This window comes from Canis lupus, chromosome 1, assembly GCF_003254725.2.
Source record: "Canis lupus dingo isolate Sandy chromosome 1, ASM325472v2, whole genome shotgun sequence".
Lineage (NCBI taxonomy): Eukaryota > Metazoa > Chordata > Mammalia > Carnivora > Canidae > Canis > Canis lupus.
In genome coordinates, this window is record NC_064243.1 from 39,206,819 (window position 1) to 39,227,329 (window position 20,511).

General features: G+C 42.2%; 1 protein-coding gene across 3 annotated transcripts in view; it reads left to right on the forward strand.

Moving 5' to 3' along the window:
* SASH1 (SAM and SH3 domain containing 1) overlaps positions 1 to 20,511 on the forward strand; it is a 331,377-nt gene that overhangs the window by 72,949 nt on the left and 237,917 nt on the right. Inside the window, exon 1 of one of the 3 annotated variants that reach the window (XM_035708154.2) lies at positions 1,708 to 1,898. The exons of the other annotated variants lie outside the window; for them this stretch is intronic. Coding sequence (XP_035564047.1) covers positions 1,878 to 1,898 — 21 coding nt within the window. The 5' untranslated portion in view covers positions 1,708 to 1,877. Of the gene's footprint in view, positions 1 to 1,707; positions 1,899 to 20,511 lie in introns of those variants that run through there. 3 annotated transcript variants of the gene reach the window in all.

Sequence of the window (20,511 nt, forward strand, 5' to 3'; positions counted from 1 at the left end):
TACCCATTTAATTTTTTTTGATTAACTAATCATAATAAATGTGCTAAGTACATTACTGATGTCCATGAGGAGGACCAGAATTCTAAAGTATCACTTAGGGATCCCTGGGTGGCGCAGTGGTTTGGCGCCTGCCTTTGGCCTAGGGCGCGATCCTGGAGACCCGGGATCGAATCCCACATCGGGCTCCCGGTGCATGGAGCCTGCTTCTCCTTCTGCCTGTGTCTCTGCCTCTCTCTCTCTGTGTGTGATGACTATCATAAATAAATAAAAATTAAAAAAAAAAAAAAAAAAAAAAAAGATAATTCTTTCCCAAGAAGCCTATGAAACCAGAGGAAAACAAGAATCCAGGTGTCTAATTTATATAAGGTAGTAGGTTTCTTTGCCCTTCAGCTCCAACTTTTTAGCTAAAACTTGCCTTTGCCATGAAAATAAATATATGTTTCAAAGTGGGAAACAAATTTTGTCTGAGATAGTCTGGCTAGTGGTAATTGGGGATTACCCCTGAAAACGAAAAAAGGCAAGTTTTCTGCTCTGTCAGATTTTGGTTAATGCATTATAACTGATACTTGAGTATGGATTTTAGAAACCACCTACCGAATTCAGCCACTTTACAAAGAGACTGTAACCTGGGCCATGGCTTGCCCAGAACTCCCCATTAAAGAGATGTGGGGACAAGTCCCCTTAGGTCCCATCTAGAACACTTAACACCCCTTGAAATGCTGCCTACTGGTTATTTAGCACATGTGTAAGCTACTGGAAGCTTAACTTCTTCTGCCCCATGAAGATAAGAGAAATAGTAGCCCTAGTGTTCATTGGTGGGTGACTTAATATTTCACCATGTGAATCTGTTATGTCACTCTCATGATATTAATTTTAAAGAGTAGACTGTGTTTTCTCAACATATAATTCAATGCTACTATTTTCTGACGCTAATGTTCCTTATACCTAAACTCATCTGTGTGTACTTTATGGGGAAATGCCAGGCACGCTAACTTTGCATATTTTAAAGTTCTATGTAAAACTTGTTTCATTAAAAGGAAAGTTTTATTTAAAAATCCTAAGATTTTTCTTTTAGATTTCTTACAAGTTAGTAGGGGTTTTTCTTACCCTTTTCTCAGGGCTGATAAATTGGGTTAAAGTATATTAAACCCCAGCTATGCTTTATTGAGTCTAAAATCCCGGCAGGGTCAGCCCTGCAGAGTGGTCTCAGAACAGAAGGGTGCTCCAAGATGCAGGCAGTTTGTGCTGCGTGAATACTAATTCTAGAACATTAAACGTATCATGTAAAATTGATTTCTGGATGTTTCTCTGTGGAAGTCTTGGAATAGTCCTCCTCTTCCTTTCCTTGAGCCAAGAAAATTCTGAATCAGAACAGTTTAATTTTAACGTGTGGAAAAACTATACTCAATGAACCGAACATGGTGCTGAGAGAGTTTAGGGGGGTGGAGGGATGGGGACATTTTGACCACTTTTGCGTGTTATTAAAATATCTGAATTTCTGCGTAAAAGTTCTGCAATGTACTTACATGCCTTGTTTCCGAGGATCATTTGCAAGCTTTGTCTTAAAGTCTGACAACCTCAACAGCAAAACCTGCTTTTTGTGCCATAGTTATTGTGTTATATGTTAAGCATCTGGAAGGAACCCCAAGGAGGCCTCAGGAAACGGTTACTGCCTCTTGACTTATCATCCTGAAGGCGATTTGTTTTAAAGTTGATAATCCCTAGGGCTACAAGAGTGTCCCACATCTGCCCTGAATTGAAAACAGATTCCCATTAAGAGCCTTACATCAGTGCTGTGGATTCATTCGATCTGAGTCAGAAAGGAAGTCGGAGAACATTCGAACGTATGGCCTGATAGCAACACAGCCGCTCCCTTCATGGAGGATCGGGACTGCAGGGTATGTAGGATGTCCGTTTTCAAATTTTAAAACTGTTTTTGCGGTGTGGAAGCGGCCTTCGGACCTGGAGGCGGGAATATTGGGGAGGGGACTACGGTAGCTAACAGGTAAAAAGTCACGGTCAGTGTCAGGACTGTCAGTGCTACCGATGAATTGCTCAGAATTCAAGAGGCCAGGAAGCCTCCGCTGCTTCCGAATTCTCCTACCCGGTTTTGTTGAGGTTTGGTGACTTAGTGTTCATATAAAATATATACCTATAATTATGTAGAGATTTATATAAAAACTTCCCCCCCAGACGCTGAGACTCTAACACGGGATTGTAAGCCAAGAAAAGTTTTTACTGTTAAAAAGCCAGCACTTTTCCAACCCCAGCTTATCTCTAAACTTATTTTAAAATCTTTCCACTCATGCTAGGAATGAAGGATGGAACTATGTACTCCTATTATAAGCCTCAGGGGACTGGGACCATCTGATTAACTATGTAGCATTCACTATCCTGCTGAGATTTTCTCTCAACTTTGTTTTGATCTTCTCTGTTAAAGCAGTATATCCTAGTGTGAAGTTCGTTTCCTTTTGAATTAGAAAGGAGGTTAGACTTATCCATTAAAGATAGAGAAGCCTATGGTGGTGATAAACAAGGCTCTGAGGGCCCAGCAGCATGAAGTGTGGATGCTGAGCCCTCCAGCCTGGCTCCTGGGGTTCTTCTGGCTCCTCCAATCCCAAACTGGGCTTGGATGAGCGGAGGCCTCACGGGTTACTTCCAGAAGTCTAGTCTGCTTACCATCTTCTCTGAGAAGTTTGGGGCAGTGCCTATGACAGTTGATACCCCATATATACTTGTGGAATGAAAACAGAATTATGAAAAGAAATCCTAGAAGTAGTGTCCATCTGAACATATTGGCCTACTGTGCCTCATTAAATTTCCACTTTTTTTTTTTGGTAAGATGGATCCCCAAAGTGGAGCATTGGAGGTGATAGGTCATGGAGGAAAAAGTGCTAGTGTGCCAGTCAGAACAACTGTGTGTAAAACACCTGGTTCTGTGACTATGGCATTAAGAAAGTGAAGAAATCTGAAACAGGAGTCTTGAGAGGTAACCATCATGCCCTAGGAGAATGTTCAAGAATTCAGGAAAGGCTGGTATGGGAGAAAAGGAACAAACGCGCCTGCTTGTCTTTCCCTTTGACTCAGTGTGCTCATCACAAATGTTCTGACAGTACAGAGCCTCTGTTCTTGTGCTTCCCCTGGTTTCAGAAACAATACACTAAGAGCGGCCCAGTTGGCAGGTAAGATTGTCCATACAAATGCCAAAATGCTGTTCCCTCTTGACTGGTCGCCCACAGTTCTTGAAAGAGGGAAGGTTTTTCAGATGCCAGAAATTGACTGCAAACTGTGTCATGGGATTATGCCCTCTGAATCCCAGCAAGACAGAGGCTTCCTTTTAGAAAAGGAAGCACATTTGGGTTTTTGTGCTGGAGGATGCAAAAAGATGTATTGATCATCTCAGACAGAAAGGGGAATTATTAGGCTTAGAAACATCGCTTCTGTCCTATCTAAGGAGACTGGCAAATGAGCCTTGAAATCTATAGAAATGTTTCTAGTTCACACCAGCTTCCTCTTTGGGAGATGATTGTATATATATCTTAATTCAACTAACCTACTTAATCTCAACCACAGATGTTTGGGAAGAAAATAAAAGCAATGTTGCAGACACTTTCCGGGTGAAACCTCTATCATAAATTTAACTACCATTACCATTAAGTAATATCCACTTCGAAAAAGCTCTCTGCTGCTTTTTGAGTAATAAAATAAACAAATGTTCAGATTCCCTTTCCTTGGCCCATATTTGAACATCAGGCATGTCACTAAGGGGCTATGCCACCAAGCCAATTCATGGCCTCATTTTTCTCTAGAAGTTTTGTAAGGCATTGTTTGGAATTCAGAACACATTATTTCCCAGAAACAAGTTTAGCCTCCTAGCTCAACTCCTGAATGCAAATTTACCCCCAAATATAGAGAATCTGTTACAAGTTTCTGGAAATGGACCATAAGAACTTTTACCATTTTGTTTAATGACACTAGAGAATAAATTTTATGATAAACTATAATACTCCTTTTGAGAACATTTTCAATATCCTTGAGAATTAATTCTTGGCCTTGCACCCTGTTCCTTTCTTTATCTGAACCCTAACTACCTATTCTAGGTGCTTTGTCCCCTGCTACTCTCAAATGGTACTCTAGGTTGGAGTCCTAGCAAATAATTTGCCTGTGGTTTTTCACTTATGGTTTCTTTTGCCTGTAATGTCTTCCTCCCCTTTTGATTCCTGGTAAACTCTTGATCAGCTCAAACATAAACATAATTAAAACTCCTCTATGAGGCCTTGGTCACAAACCTCTCTAAAAAGACTTTGCGAGGGGCGGGGAAGGAGGGGAATAAAAAAAAAAAAAAAAAAGACTTTGCACACAGCTTCAGGTGGTTCCCCTGTTGACCTTCTAAATCACCAAGGACCACAGTTTGAAAATATGCCTTATGAAAAGTTAGAATTCCCTCCCTACCTCTTCTGCATTTCGAGAACACCTTGTAAATACCATGATATAGTAACATTCACCACATTATATGTCAATTTTTAGTTTATATTTTGCCCTTTTCCCTAACCTGAGACCTCCTTAAAGATATAAATTTCTTTAGAACCTACTACAATGCCTGGAACATAGATAATTAGTAAAAGGATGGATGGATGAATGAGTGGATAATTGGATAAATATGTGATCAGATAGGAGTGGGTGCACTCAGTCAGTTGGGGGTCCAACTCTCAATTTCAGCTCAAGTCATGATTTCAGGGGCCTGGCATAAGGCCCCTCTTTGGGCTCCATTCTCAGCAGAGAGTCTGCTTGAGGATTCTCTGTCTCCCTCTCCCTCTGCCCCTCCTTCCATTCTCTCTCTCCCTCTCTCCAATAAAAATAAATCTAAAAAATAAAATATAATAAAAATATGTGATCAGATGGATAAGTGGATGATATGATTGGATCAATGAATGGATGGATAGATGGATGGATGGAGTACAGGAGAAAAAGCTGATTTATTTAAAGGAGAATGGAGAGATATAAGAAATCTATGGAATTCTAGATGGGTCTTTTAGATAGTTTCAAGGGCATGATATTGATGGAATTTGTGCAGTATTATTTTATTTATACTGTTTTGTGAGGAAGGGGTTATGAGTAGAGGGAAGAGAATGGAGCTTGCAGTAAGAATAAACGGGTTCTCTCCCTAGCTCTCTACTTCCTACCTAGTCATGAAGACTTGAGTAGGTAGTTTGCCTCTCTACTTTTGCTTTTATTCATCTGTAAGATGAATAAAACTTTGGAGATTTTTTGTAAGGATTAAATGATAATCCATCTAAAAGGTCTAGTCTAGTCCTTAAGCCATACCAGGTTAAAGATAGGTGGTAGTAAAATATCAATCTAAATCTGAAACAGCAGACGTAGAACTTGAAGCCAGAAGAAACCTTGTCCAGCCTTGTCTAAATTAGATAAGCTGTGATGGAGGAAAAGGTAAAATGTATACATCCAAAAACAGTGGGGGTGGGGGTAGGGATTATGAGAAAGCTGTTTAGTGGCAAGTAGCTGCAAAGTGAAAGGAAGAGAAAGTGCACTATTGAGAAATTGCACTTCCAGGATTATAAAAGGAATAATTGTGTGTATATATATACCTGCAAGTATACTCCCATGCATTTATAACCCCAAAAAGTGCCTTATATATTGCATATACTTTACATAAAAACTAATGATAGTAATACATTCCTAACTAACACTTATTATACCACTTACAGGTCCTAGGCACCCTTCTAAGCTTTTTACACATTTTAACTCATTTTGTCCTCACAACAACCCTGTGAAGTAGTTACATAAAATCCTTACTTTACTGATAAGAGGGCACACAGCTAGTCACATAACCAGCATGCATAGGAGCCAGTGTTTGGATCCAAGAAGTCTAGCCCCGGAGTCTACACACTTCACACAGGAATGTACTCACAGCTGATGCAACTCCTGGCACAGACCAGACAGCCGACTCAGCTGTCACAGTCAACAACACTCTAAAGTCCCCTTTTGATGGATATCCCTATAGATATACTTTTCAAAAAACAATTTTAACACCTGAAAAGTTAGAGTGGTAGAATTTTATAGCATGGAGGGACATTTGGTTCATTATGCCCAGACCGGTCAGCTGAGAGTTTCCAGGAAAAGTCCCCTTCAGAGTCAGGTGGTTGGAATCTCTGCCGACATACTGGTGGCAAGGATCAGATGATCTTAATGGCCCAGATAGCACTGTGGCGGCAGCAGGACATCACCTTTATTCCAGATAATGTCCAGGGAATTCTAAAAAAAAAAAATTCTTCCTGGAAGTTTGTAGACATTATGTTGACACTCCAATAGTTTTCCAAATATGAAAATAAAGATAATCATTCTTTATTCTTTTTTTTTAAACAAAGAATCATCTATTTTTTAAAAGATTATATTTATCTATTTGACAGAGAGAGAGAGAGCACAAGTAGGGGGAACAGCAGGCAAACTCTCTGCTGAGCAGGGAGCTGATATGGACCCTGGGATCATGACTCAAGCTGAAGGCAGATGCTTAACTGAATGAGCCACCCAGGCACCCCAAGAATCATCCATTTTTAACATTTTTATAAAAAAAGCAACAAAATATAGAGTCTTTGAACACTCTATGTTTCCTAAATTGAGTTTAATAGGACCATGTTCTTTTGTGTTTTTTTTTTTAACAGGACCATGTTCTAAAATATTCTATAACTCTTTTTTTTAAGATTAATTAATTAATTTATTTACAGCATATGTGTGAGCTTGGTGGCAGTATCAGACAAAGGGAGAGAGAGAATCCCAAGCGGACTCTGTGCTGACCATGGAGCCTGGTGTGGGGCTTAATCCCACAACCCAGAGATCATGACCTGAGCCACCCCGGTACCCTAAAATATTCCATTACTTATATGACATCCCTGAGCCCTTACCTCTCCCTCAAATTGCTCAGTGCAATCTTGATTCCATTTTCCCATACCAAAAATAGACTTGTTCAAGCAGTTAACACATTTAACAAACTCCACAAATTCTGAACCAAGGACATATGAGGTCGACAGAAAAAATGTGAGCTCCCCTCTTCTACCTGATTAAACTATTATAAGTGTTGCCATAATTAGTACAATCATTATGCAAGGGACGCGTGGGTGGCTTAGCGGTTTAGCACCTGACTTTGGCCCAGGGCATGATCCTGGGGTCCTGGGATTGAGTCCCACATCGCACTCCCTGCATGGAGCCTGCTTCTCCCTCTGCTTGTGTCTCTGCCTCTCTCTCTGTCTCTCATGAATAAATAAATAAAATCTTTAAAAAAAAAAAAAAAAAAAACAATCACTATGCAAGTGCTACAAAGTTTTCTAATTCTCTGGCTATTTTAGTTATTCTTATTTTAAGCCATTCACATGCTCCACTGATGTTTTGGGGCATGATTTTTGGATGAATAGGTAGGTAGGCTTGTTGCAGAGGTTGCCAGTTTTGCATACCTCCAATACATCTAGTGAGTGACCCACAAGAGCCCATACTGTTAACTCAGGAGAAGTGGAAAAATAGCATTTAACACCTAGAATCATAAAAATCAGGGGCTGGGAGGAACCCACTCTTTTTCTCCGTGGATTACAGTAGAAGGAGAGGAAGAAGGAAAGGAAGGGAGAGGAGGGTAGTAAGTGGATTCCCTAGGTCTTTGTCTCCATTTTTTTTTCCTCATTACAGTCTGGATAAAGAACATCTTACCCAAAAACCCATTCATGTAAACTCAATCCCCTTTGGAGTGTTTTGCATCTGTTCAGGTGTCCTGGAAATAAATATTAAATTAAATTAAGTTTTAATTTCATTTGAATTCTGAATAAAAGGCTTTGCATAAATGGACCAAAAGGAGTCTAACTCTCCAAAAGTAGGTCAAAAGAAATAAGGCACTTTCAAGTATCCAGAACAATCCCATCATTTAAAAAAAGCCCTGCAAGTTCAATAAATACCTAATAGAAACACGAAATCAAGCCAGAAGTGGCCTTACAGGAAAGGATTGTTTTAAACCATTTAACTCTTCCAAAATGCCAAGGGAATAGAAGACACTAAAATGAAGTCCAGATTCTCAAACAGAGGTTGAATTTTAATAAAACTCTTCATTGGACAAATGGATATTTTGGAAATGGTTTTAGGCCAACAAGCTCTCTGGCAGGGCTATTGTAGAGATGAGAGGAGATTTAATGAATATAAATCTCACAGCCCAGTAGTACACAGTGGATACTCACTAATATTTTGTTGAATGAATGCTGACTAATTCTGGACTAACTTAGCCAAGCCAACTCAGCACTCTCCTTCAGGCCCAGTGGACACCTTAGCATAGGTTATCTCACAGATTACATGAAAGCCACACTTCCTGAAAAGAATGATCCTCTGGAAAAACACAGTCCCAAATTTCTGAGACTTGTTTCAGTTTTACAAAAGGTTAGTATCAGATATATTAACTCGAATATTAGAATATTAGAATGACTGACTAATTTGCTTTGAGAGTTAAATGAGGTCATGTTCATCCAGTCATTCAGTCATTCATTCATTCATTCAAAAAATATTGATAGTGTATTTTCAGTACAGCAAATATTGTTCTGTGCTTGGGAGATGGAAGTGAGCAGGCAAATGAGTCCTCTGGCTCCATGGAACTCACATCTTCCCACAAAGCACTTGGCCTGCAAGTACTGCAGCCACCTAGCATAAACACCCTCTTCAGGGTGGGTAGGAAAGTGCCCTGGAAAGAGCAGTGGGCTTTTAGAAGTAAGACTGAGGATTCAAGGCACCCAGGTGCCCCTCCCACCTCCACTCTCTAAATTAATTAATTAATTAATTAATTAATTAATTAATTTAAAAAATAAGACTGATCCCACTTGAGCCCAGCCTCCATGTCTTACCAGCTGTTTCCTAGGAAATATTTCCAAGCCATTGATCTTGTCTGTTGAATGGGTATAATAATACCTAGCTGGTGAGGATTCTATGAAGATGGAATGAGACTTCCTGTGTATAAAGTAGCACAGTATCAGACAGTAAGGGTAATCTTTCAGTACCTTCATGAAGAAATTGATCAAAAAAGAGTCAAAGAGGAAGAGTATCTGGGAATAAGAAGAGTTGAGAGTAATTGCCTCTCTGAGCACATTTCTCAAAGGAGGTGCTTTTCAGCCATTTTTGATGCAGAATGTTGGCCTGGAGGGTGTTGACATTGTAATAATAAAACATAAAAAAAAATAAAACATAGAAGAAGCATGATGTCTCATTATACATAGTAGATTGAACGTATGCTCTTTTTCCCACTCTCTTCTCAAACCCTGGTTAAATGGAAATAAGAGAAAAAAAAAAAAAAAAAACACCAGAACAATCGTGGTTGGGTGGGGAGGGTGGAGGGTAGATAACAGAAATGAGAAATGCCAGAAAAAGTTGGAAAGATTGAGCATAGGCTGAGGGAAACAGTAGCAACTGATGTAGTATACAATGGGGAAAACTGAGAATTAATTACTTGGGGTGTGTGGACTAGATACTATCCATAAGAACAAGGTCATTGGAGTCACTCACTCTAGGAAGATTCTGGGAAAGGAGGCAGGGCTAGAGGGATGGGAAGGGCTGAAGGTAGGATTGTTTAGAAGCCTAAACATTTAGAAGCCCTACATTGTTTATGTATAGGGAATAATGAGAACTGGGTGTCCCCTGCCCCCACTATCCTAGGCCTGTCTGGGGAACCAAGAAGCTACACCATTTCACTCCCCGTCATAGCAAAAGACTGGAGAAGCTGAACCAGAAACAGTCTGGTCTCAGAAATGGCTGAGGAAGGGGTACAGTCACTATCCTAAAAACAAGGGAACTGAGAAACTCTATGTACCGAAAGGCAAGACTTTCCAGTTACCTTCCCAAACTTAGTTCGCAATATGCCAGGGCTTTATTTTTTTTTTTTTAAGTTTTTTAAGATTTTATTTATTTATTCATGAGAGACACAGAGAGAGAGAGAGGCAGAGACACATGCAGAGGGAGAAGAGGCTCCTTGCAGGGAGCCCAACGTGGGATTTGATCCTGGGTCTCTAGGATCAGGCCCTGGACTGAAAGCGGTGCTAAACCGCTGAGCCACCCGGGCTGCCTGCAGCCAGGGCTTTAAACAGCCTCCTCAACCAAATACCACCACCAAGAGAAGAGACAGGAGGATTCCTCTGTGTTGAAAAAGACCTGCTCAACAGTGAACATTTACAAATACTGACATTTGGGGATCCCCTACAAGAATCTGGGCCCTCTAGCAAATCAATCACAGTAAAGCCTACAGCAAAAGCCCCACAATATAGGGCTTGTACAATCAGATTGTAAATCTGATTTCTGGTGCCCCAGTCTTAAGTGAGAAGAAAGGATCATCAAACAATAGCAGAAAGCAAATGATTGGGGAAAATGAACCCAGAGGTAACAGAGACAATGTGGAGGACAGAACTGAATCCAAAATATACAATGAGTATCCTCAGTGAGGTAAGGGAAACAAAACTAAAAACAGATATAATAAAAATGAAACATTCTGGTAACAAAAACAATCTGTAGAAGGCTTAGAAGATACAGTTTAGAAAATCTGTCAGTACTAGATAGGAAGCAGGACAGAGCCTAAGGAAATTGGATGATCAGTTCAATAGGGTCAAATATCTGAATAATAAGAGTTCTAGGGGCACCTCAATGGTTCAGGTGGCTGAGCATCTTATTCTTGATCTCAGCTCAGGTCTTGATCTCAGAGTCATGAGTTTAAGCCCTGCACTGGGCTCCACACTGAGGGAGCCTGCATTAAAAAGAAAAAGAAAAAAGGAAAAAAATGTTCTAGAAAGCACTGAAAAAACAAAATATAAGAAATCAATGAAACAGTACAAAAATTTCCTGGAAGTGAAAGACACAAGTTTCCTGATTAAAAAGACCCACCTAGCACCCAGCATAGAGAATAAGATATATCAGCATGAAATTTTAGAACACCAGGAGTAAACAGGAGATCTTAAAAGCTGCCAGAAAGGGCAGCCCAGGTGGCTCAGCGGTTTGGCGCTGCCTTCAGTCCAGGGCGTGATCCTGGAGACCTGGGATCGAGTCCCCATCAGACTCCCTGCATGGAGCCTGCTTCTCCCTCTGCCTATGTCTCTGCCTCTCTCTCGCTCTCTCTCTCTCATGAATAAATAAATAAAATCTTAAAAAAAAAAAAAAAAACTGCCAGAAAGAAGAAAAAAAAAGGCCACATAAACATCAAGAATCTGAATGGCATTAACTTCTCAGTAGAAACACTAGAAGCCAGGAAACAATAACTTCCAAATTCTAAGGCACAAATGATCTCTGACCCAGAAACTTACAAGCATGGGGTAGACTAAAAGTACAGAAGGGATCAAAACATTCCCATCACTTACACCCCTTTTCAGCAAGTTTCTAGAAGACATGCTCCACCAAAATGAGGGAATAAGCAAAGCACAACCAACTCAGAATGGGGCTCCAGATGGAACATCTCCAAGAAAGAAAGAAAGGAAACTGGCTGATATACAAAAGGGCTCTACCATATTGCAGGGTGTTCTCTATTCTGTCAGAAAGTTGGGAGCAGGAGAGTGGATATGTATATAGAAAAGTAAACAAATTTAAAAAATAAAACTCTAAGGAAAAATAATTGATGAGAAAAGAAATAGAATTATAGCACCTGATATGATTCAGCTGTGAGCAATATTTACGGACAATAATGGAAGCACTGAACATTAAGAGAACCATCAATTAGAACCTAAGTGTGATGGCCTGGAGATGCACAGCTCAGGTCCTCCCTTCAAAGGATGACCTGCAATGGGGAGTGTGTCACCTCTTTGGGACCTGGCGTTGTCTTCGTTGGGAAAGGTGGCCCTGCCAGGTTCCCAGCTATTGCCTGAGCACAGCAAGGGGATGAGAGCCAGCCACTGCTGCCCAGTGCAGGATTTCTCCACTGGCCAGTCAGGCTTTATTTGGGGTCTCTGCATCAGCCTGGCCCTGGACTTCTCAGAACTACTCTGAAGCCTAAGACTCTTCCTACCCAACCTTCCTCCCTTGACCCTCTGCTTCATGGTGTCAGATTAGCCCTGGAGCTGCCCTGTAAGCTTTCACAGGCACCTGTACCAGTAGATCTTGTGCATTTCTAATTCTACCTCGGCTTCTGATTCAGAGGCCCTGAAGGAGCACAATTACTATGCTGGGAGTATAAAAGAAGGAAAAATGGGGTGGGGTGGGAGAGACAGGATAGAATGTTAAATCTTTATTTTTTGTTTAGGAAAGTCAACCAAAAAAAAAAAAAAAAAGTCAACCAATAAGGTCTATGTGTCTATAATGGGAAGGAATAAAAAAGAATTAGCAGGATAAGTTACATGCGTTAGAAATGAGGAAGGCAATGCCGGAAACAAATGCAAATAAAATAATTAAAAGTGCTAGGAGTGATTGTGTCAGGAAACAAGGGGTGGAGCGGGGAACTCCATGTGTTGGGGAGGAAGGGGAGTCATGACTTAAGTACTATCTGACTTCATAAATGATGCTTACTGAGGCACCTGGCTGGCTCACTAGGTGGAGCGTGCAGCTCTTGATCTCGGGGTCATGACTTCGAGGCCCATGTTGGGCATATAGGGAGGACTTAAAAAAAAAGAAAAAGAAAAAGAGAAGTGAACAGTGCTTCATTTATAAATACATACATACATAAATGTTGCTTGCTAAGCTCTGCCTAATATTAGGATGATAAAAAGCACATATATATATCAAACATAGATATAAATACACCTACCAAACGTTTCAAAATACATCCAACTATATATTAAAATGTATATCAAATGTACCTATAATCAAATCTTTTTTTTTTTTTTTAAGATTTTATTTATTTATTCCTGAGAGACACAGAGGGAGAGGCAGAGACACAGGCAGAGGGAGAAGCAGGCTCCCCGCAGGGAGCCAGACATGGGACTCGATCCGGGGACCCCAGGATCACGCCCTGAGCCGAAGGCAGACGCTCAACCACTGAGCCACCCAGGCGTCCCTCAAACATCTTTAAATATATATTTTAAAAATCAGATAAATATATTTTGTATTTTAAATATGTGCTATTGATCCACAGTACTTGAAGACGCTTGATCCAGGTGAGGCCCGGCCTTAGCCCGGCTGTGCCCCCGCCCGCTCGCTCCTCCCGGCCGCAGAGCCGGCTGCAGCGCCTGCTGACGGCCTGGCTTTCTGGCTAGTGCCTGTCTGGCAGGAGGACACAGGGACAGGGCCCCCAGGGTGCAGCAGGAGGCAGGGAAGGGCCCCCGCGATCCCCAGGACGCCGGCCTAACGCCCGGGCCCGCCGCGCTCCACCTTCACGGAGGGCGAGGGTCCCGCCCCAGGAGGCTTACTGCGTGCTCACAGCCGCGCGGGGTTTACCTCCCCCGGCTCCCAGGCTTCGGCAGCTGGTTAGCCAGCGCGACGCCGTCCTCCCGGATGACTGGCAGACTGAGGAGGGGACGTGAAGAAGAGGGAGATGACCGCGGAGCAGCCCCTTCCGCCTCCGCCTCACCCCCAGCCCCACAGCTGTGACTGCTGCCCTGCAGCCACCTGGGCCCCGAGACAGCTGCCCCAGAGGCCCCGGCCCTTGCCACATACTTTCCTTCCGAGGAGGTCAGGCCAGGGGGAATGGAGTGTGTGTGTGTGTGTGTGTGTGTGTGTGTGTGTGTGTGTGAAAGCAAGAGCGAGTGTGTGAGAGATAGTGTGGGAGAGTGTGAGAGTGAAAGTGTGTGAGAGTGTGAGTGTGGGAGAGAGTGTGTGTGGGAAAGAAGAGAGTGTGTGTGAGTGTGAGAGTGAAAGTGTGAGTGTGAGAAAGAGTGAGAGTGTAAGTGGGAGAGAGTGTGGGAGAAGGTGTGTGTAAGAGTGAAAGCCCGAGTGTGTGAGTGTGAGAGAGTGGGTGTGTGGGAGACTGTGTGAGAGTGAAAGTGTGAGTGGGAGAGTGTGTGTGAGAGTGTGAGAGAGAGCGTGTGTGTGTGTGTGTGTGTGTGTGAGTGAGGTCACCTCACACCTTCATAGTTCTTCCCTGCTTGGTCAGAAGCAGGCATACCCACTCGGGTCTCCCAATGGCCTCCCTTCGTCTCCGGTGTTGGACTGGATGAGGCACCACAGGAAACAGTGAGCTGTCTGCAGGAGGAATTGTCACCTATATTTTGTGAAGTGCGGTGACCAGTGGGGCTGAGGACAGACCCTGAACTCCAAAATGGCGGCCCTAGCCCCGTGAGTTAGCTCGGCTGTCAGCAGCAGCATGTGATCTACTTCAGGACAAGAGACAAAAGTCCTCCCAATTGCAGATGCAATTGGAATCTACCAGGAATCTACCAGGATATTTTTGATGACAAGAACCAATTTTCATTTTTTCCATTATATAAAAGTAATACATGCTCAGTTGTATAAAATTAAAACTTGGAAACAAGTACAAAGGGGCCATGGTTGCACAACCCAGAGGCACTCACTATGTGCCTTGTTTACTTTCAGTCTTTTTAAAGACTTTTCCAGAGCTTTGAAATTTTACTTTATGCATAATTGCATATCCTGCCTTTCCACTTACAAATTTCATCAAATGCATTTCCTCATACCACTAAAAACTCTCTGTAAAGCATCTTTTTTTTTTAAGTCTGTGTAATAGTCCGGCTCACAAATGCAGCCTGATTTGTCCAATCATACTTTGTCAGGCTCTTTAAACTATTTCAAGATTTTCTAATTAGAAATAATGTTGTGATGAACTTTTGGCATATACATCTTTGTCCTCATTTCAGATTATTTCCTCAGAACAGATTCCCAGAAATAGAGCTGCTCAATCAACTGGTATGAACTTTTTTAAGGCTAAGTAAAAATATTTTAGACAGATTGTGAAAAAAATTTGTTCATGATTTAATGATATTCAGATTTTTTTTTCAGAGAAAAATGTATAAACCAATAAGTGCATGCCCATGATCCACCTTAAGAAGATGTTTTACTGGGACGCCTGGGTGGCTCAGCTTTTGAGCGTCTGCCTTTAACTCAGGGCGTGATCCCGGGGTATGGGGATCGAGTCCCACATCGCGCTCCCTGTGGGGTCCTGCTGCTCCCTCTACCTGTGTCTCTGCCTCTCTCTGTGTGTCTCCCATAAATAATTTTTTTTTTTAAAAAAAAGAAGCAGAACTGCAAAGGATCATTCTGTTAGACAATAAGAGAAAACAAGTGAAGGGTGGGGTGAGAAGAGGGAGAGAGAGAAAGGAGAGGGAAAAAGAGAGAGAGAGATTTGTTATGCCTTGAGCCATATTATCCTGGAGTGAATTTTCTGAGGAAATCATTAGGAGATAAAACTTGAGCACCTCTGTGTCCAATCCATATTGTGTTTATGAGATGTCCATGTGAAGAAGGACACTCACTCACACTGAGCATATGTGATGCTACCTCCTTCTCCCCACCTCCAGCCTGCTCACCTCTGTCCCCACTCATAGGAATCGGACACAAATGCTGAGCCTCGAAGCAAGGCCTTCAGTAGGGCTGCCAGCACTTGAATCCAACTTCCAACCCTCCCCATCAGTGGCCTTAGAAAAGTTGCCTAATCATTTCTAAAGCCCTGTTTCTTCATCTGGAAAATGAGGATGAAGCTGATATTATCCACTTGCCACAGCTGTATGTAGCATGGCTTAAACGAGATAAGCACCTAGCACACTACAGAGTAGATAATATTACTTTGTAATGTGTCCCTGGAGACATTGAGGGGGGAGGGGAGCAAGGAAAGCTGTTTCCCAGAGTAGAAGCCTGTAAACCCTTTACAAGCTCTTGCTCAGGGCGTGATATTGACATTACACTTGATGTTTTTCAAAAAGCAGTGAAAGGCTATGTATTTTTCCCTTTTCTGCAGTTGTTCTTGGGTTCCAATATTTCGGAGTTGTACCTGTATAAAACAGGTAATCCCAGTGGAAGCTTCACCCCACTTTGTTGACTTTCCAAGAGAAAAGTGAAATGGTCTAGACATGTTATCAAACTGACACCCCTGGACTTACCTTTCCTATGTCCTAACCAACGAGGCATAGAGCCTCCAACGGTTTTCAGCCTGAACACACCTAATCAAGGTGATCAGATGTCTAGATTATAGGTTCGGTGACTAACAATGAGCAGGTGCCTCAGATTCTTTATGACCAGCACCTCTGGCTGCTTCTGTGGGTTAGAGATTCAAGGAATTACATGGGTGAGGGATTACAGTTTAGTTCTAGAAGGAACCTTACCAATAATCTAGTGATGCTTAATGTTCATTAACTTTTTTGCATAAGAAACATCTCTAAAAATATGATTCTTTCCTAAAGAAGATGCTCTTCCTCTAGAAAGTGCACATATGCACACTCACATAAAATGGTGACAAACATCAAGGGAGTTAAGACTTCCCTGAAGCCAATTCAGGGATTTTCCAATAAGGAATTCTGATCCTTTTTTTTTTAAGATTTTATTTATTTTTTCATGAGAGACACAGAGAGAAAGAGAGGCAGAGACACAGGCAGAGGGAGAAGCAGGCTCCATGCAGGGAGCCCGATGAGGGACTCGATCCCGGGTCTCCAGGATCATGACCTGGGCTGAAGGCAGGCACTAAACCGCTGAGCCACCCAGGGATCCCCAAGGAATTCTGATCTTCCTAGGAAACTGACACCCAGGGAGGTCCGGCAGGAGCCCACGGTCACACAGTGGAGGTAGAATTACAACCCAGGTGTCCTATCAGCCAGTCTTCTGTCCCCGTCTGCCTTTTCTCCATATGCTTTGCCAGCAGCGTGCTATAGGGGAAGCCCAGAAGGTCACATTCAAGGATTGGACATGAGTCCAGGTGCTAGCTCTGGGTCTCTGATGCCATCATGATGGAGCTCAAGATCTAGAATGTACTCCTTTTTCCTCAAGATGTCTTTGCAACAGCCAGAAAAATACCTTAAGAGGTGTGCTCCTAATGGCCTCTTGAGAATCAGTGCGATGACTGTGGTGTGCCAACGTGGCCCAGTGTGATCCTTCCCCCACTCTCAAGATCCACAGTGCAGTCTAGGTCGATGACTCCTGGAAAGTTAGAGGTATTATAGGAACAAACATTAAGAACGTGGCAGCATATTATTAGCAAATATTCTTCAATCACTACTCTGTACTGTTGGTGTCCAGTGACCCCTGCTCTCTCTCTTTCTGAGTGTCTCAGATCTTTTTGGAGATTCTTTCTGGACATGCACACCCCCTGCCACCATGGGCAGGGAGGGACTCCCCTCCTACCACCTGCAGTGTCCCTATGACATTCGTCAGAGACAGCGACCTTCTGTTCTCAGGTTGTTGCATTACTCCTCATTAAATCTATGTTAATGTTTTCTTTAAATGCCTGTCTTTAAAATTATTTTATCTTCTATCTGTTTTCCAAGCTGTTACTTCATTTCCTGTTGTGTGTGTGTGTGTAGTGTGTGCATGTGTGTGTGCATGCGCTCATGTGTGAGCCTCTGTTGTTTGCAACACCTCCCAGTTGGAGATCATTTGTAAATATAGTTAATGAGCATTTAACACATTCTCTTTGATGAAGCTGTTAAATCTGGCTTCACACTGGCACCCCACCAGACATCTCCCTTCTCCCAAGCCATTTGTGTTTATCTATTCTTAACTACTTAGTTATGGTTTCTTATTTGTTGGCACAATATCAAACTAACCTTTAGTCCTGTCTGGAAAAAGTAGGGCTTTGGTTTTGTGAGAAAATGCTTACATCTGTATTCAAAGCAAGTCCACTTTCCTGGTGGGCTTTCATTTTCGCCGAGCAAAATATACTGTAGACAGAACAAATATTTCATGATCACCCTAACTGGTCGTGCATGTGGCAGCAACATATAAGCTATAGCTGTGGGCTTTTGCAAAAACAAATATCCAACTCAAAACCTGTGGGTTCCAGCTGGCAGAGTTTTCCTGGATTTAATTATAACTTGATCTCTGAAGAGGGAGTGTGTCAAGTGTCCTTTTCAATCACTTAGAAAAAGCAGAGTAAGTGGCTGCGCAGTCCTGGGATTCGCCTATGAGATGAGCCCTCATTGCTGTCCCCTAGAGGAGAGGATCATAGGAGTCACAGTCCTGTCATATGCAGAAACACAAAGCTGTCTCCTAAGCTCTAGGCTTAACAAGGAAACAGCACACAGAGGTCTCTAAGATCAATTATTTAAAACTCAATACAATAAAAAATATAACAATGAACTAAAGGAGGGGAATGAATGATTATCTTTACACAAAGCAAGAGTAATCTCCCAACCTAGAAAAATCCTCCCAGTGCTTTGTTTCTTTTTTTTTTTAAGATTATATTTATTTATTCAGGAGAGACTTGCAGAGAGAGGCGGAGACATAGGCAGAAGGAGAAGCAGGCTCCTCACAGGGAAACCAATGCGGGACTCAATCCCAGGACCCCAGGATCAAGGTCTGAGCTAAAGGCGGAGACGCTCAACCACTGAGCCACTCAGGCATCCCCCAGTGCTTTGTTTCTTATCTACCACCCATGCATTCCTCCCTTACCTTTCCCAGACTTCAGTTTCCTACCTCATAGCAAATCCTGCCAACCCTAGAGCCAACACAGACATATACAGAGAATGCACACACACACACACACACACACACACACACACACATTCGCAGTGTGGCGTCATCTGAAAAATTACCTGGTCGCAATTAGGTGAAAATCTGTAACCTGGTTCTCCGCAGCTGGCCCAGAGTCTTGCTTCTAAATATGAACACAGCTTGTTGCCCAAATCATTTACATCAAAGCCCTGGCTACCAAAGGAAGCGGGGCCAGGGAGAGTTCACCTTCCAGCCTTTAGGTTACTGGGGAGGCACTTAACTGCAGACAGCTGGATTTCACATGGTGTGCGATTTTTCTATTTTACTCTGCAGAAACAATTCAGAACACAAGGTCAGTTTCAAGGGATTGTTTGGGTTAATTCCCACTCTGGGTCACCTGACATGCTTCATAATTTGAAAAGCGTTTTCTCCTTTAGGTTCATGGTAGGCAAGGAAAGAAGAGGGAGGGAACTGCTCATGTTGACTCAGGGTTGGGGAAGCATGACAAACCGTGAGCAGACACGGCCATTGGCGCATTCAGGTGTAAAGGCAGGATCTTCCCCATTCCTACCTGATTTCAGATACCTCAGTCTGAAGCCCTAGAGCCTCTAGCCTCCTTTTTGTGGCTGTTTTCCTCTCCTGTTGACTTGTGGGTAAAAGGCAGTGAAGTGGTTCGACAGGGGGCCTGGCCCCACAGGAGTCTCCAGACCTGTCTGGCAGATTTGAGGGGCAGGGGCCACCATGGGCTCTTCGCAGTAGCCAATGATAACCTTGGCCATTGTTCAGAACAAGCTTAAAGAGAAGGCTTTTAGGCAAAGATTTCTTTTTAAACCTGATTAGCTTCAGAGACTTGTTGTTAACAGTTACCAGATATAATTGTTACTGATAAGGCTATCTGAAAAGCAGGAACTTAAACACAATGAGTATTATATGTTGGGGGGCCGGGGTTGGAGATGCTACTTCGCTTAACGTATAACCAGAGAGTGATTTGATTTGTCCTGCCTGCACACACTTGTTACATAGCAACTGTGAATGAAAATAAAAGCCATAAATTCTGTGAGGAAAGTCTACGTTTTAATGCAATGGTGAGTTTTGATCCGTCGTTAAAACCAATACCTTTTAACTTCTAAGTATCTGATTTCCAGATAGATAGTAAGAAATTCCCTTTTCTCTCCTAGCCAAGAACCGGGAATTAACTAAAAAGTTGTTAGTAGATTTCAATATGTTTTGTGAAAGAGGTGATAAGGCATCTTATCTTCCAAACTGCCTTTTTCTCTACATGATCCTATCCCCCAGCATTCCAGACATTTTCCCCTCATTCTACATGTGGTGTCAGAGCCAAATGGTCCAGAAATGACCATAATAATATCATCTCTTCTTATAAAATACAGGAGAATTAACTTTTTTGGTCGTGCTGATTCTCTTTCTGGATGTTTCTGGAAGATGTTCTCTTTCTGGATGTTCCGTGGATGTTCGATCCCCATTCATGTCCTTTTGTGTATTTTTCATGTCAGAGAGTGAATATCATAAAAACACTTGTGATCGTGATGTCACTTGTTTGGATCTCACATTACTGGCCCCATTGGGAGGCCACCAGAATATCTTAAACTGTTGTGACCTACATGGTCAAGCCTGGAGCCCAAACATAGGGAAGATCAGCCCCCCCATACACTCTCATTCACAGAAAGTGCAATTAAGGTTATCACACTGAGGGGGCACAATGTACCATTTTTAAATGTCTTTTAAATATTGAATAAACCTGAACTCCTATAATTTCAGAACCACAAAGGGTTATCAAAGCTCAGACTATTTTTTTTTCTGGAATAAGATTTAAGATAGTATAAGTCAATTTAGCAAAATGCAGATTACATCAGCAAAGGGGGAAAAAATGTTGAACTTTATTACAAAATGCCAAGGCTCTTAATATGGCTGATTGCCAGGGAATTTCTCCTGTGATGTATTTTATCTCACCTT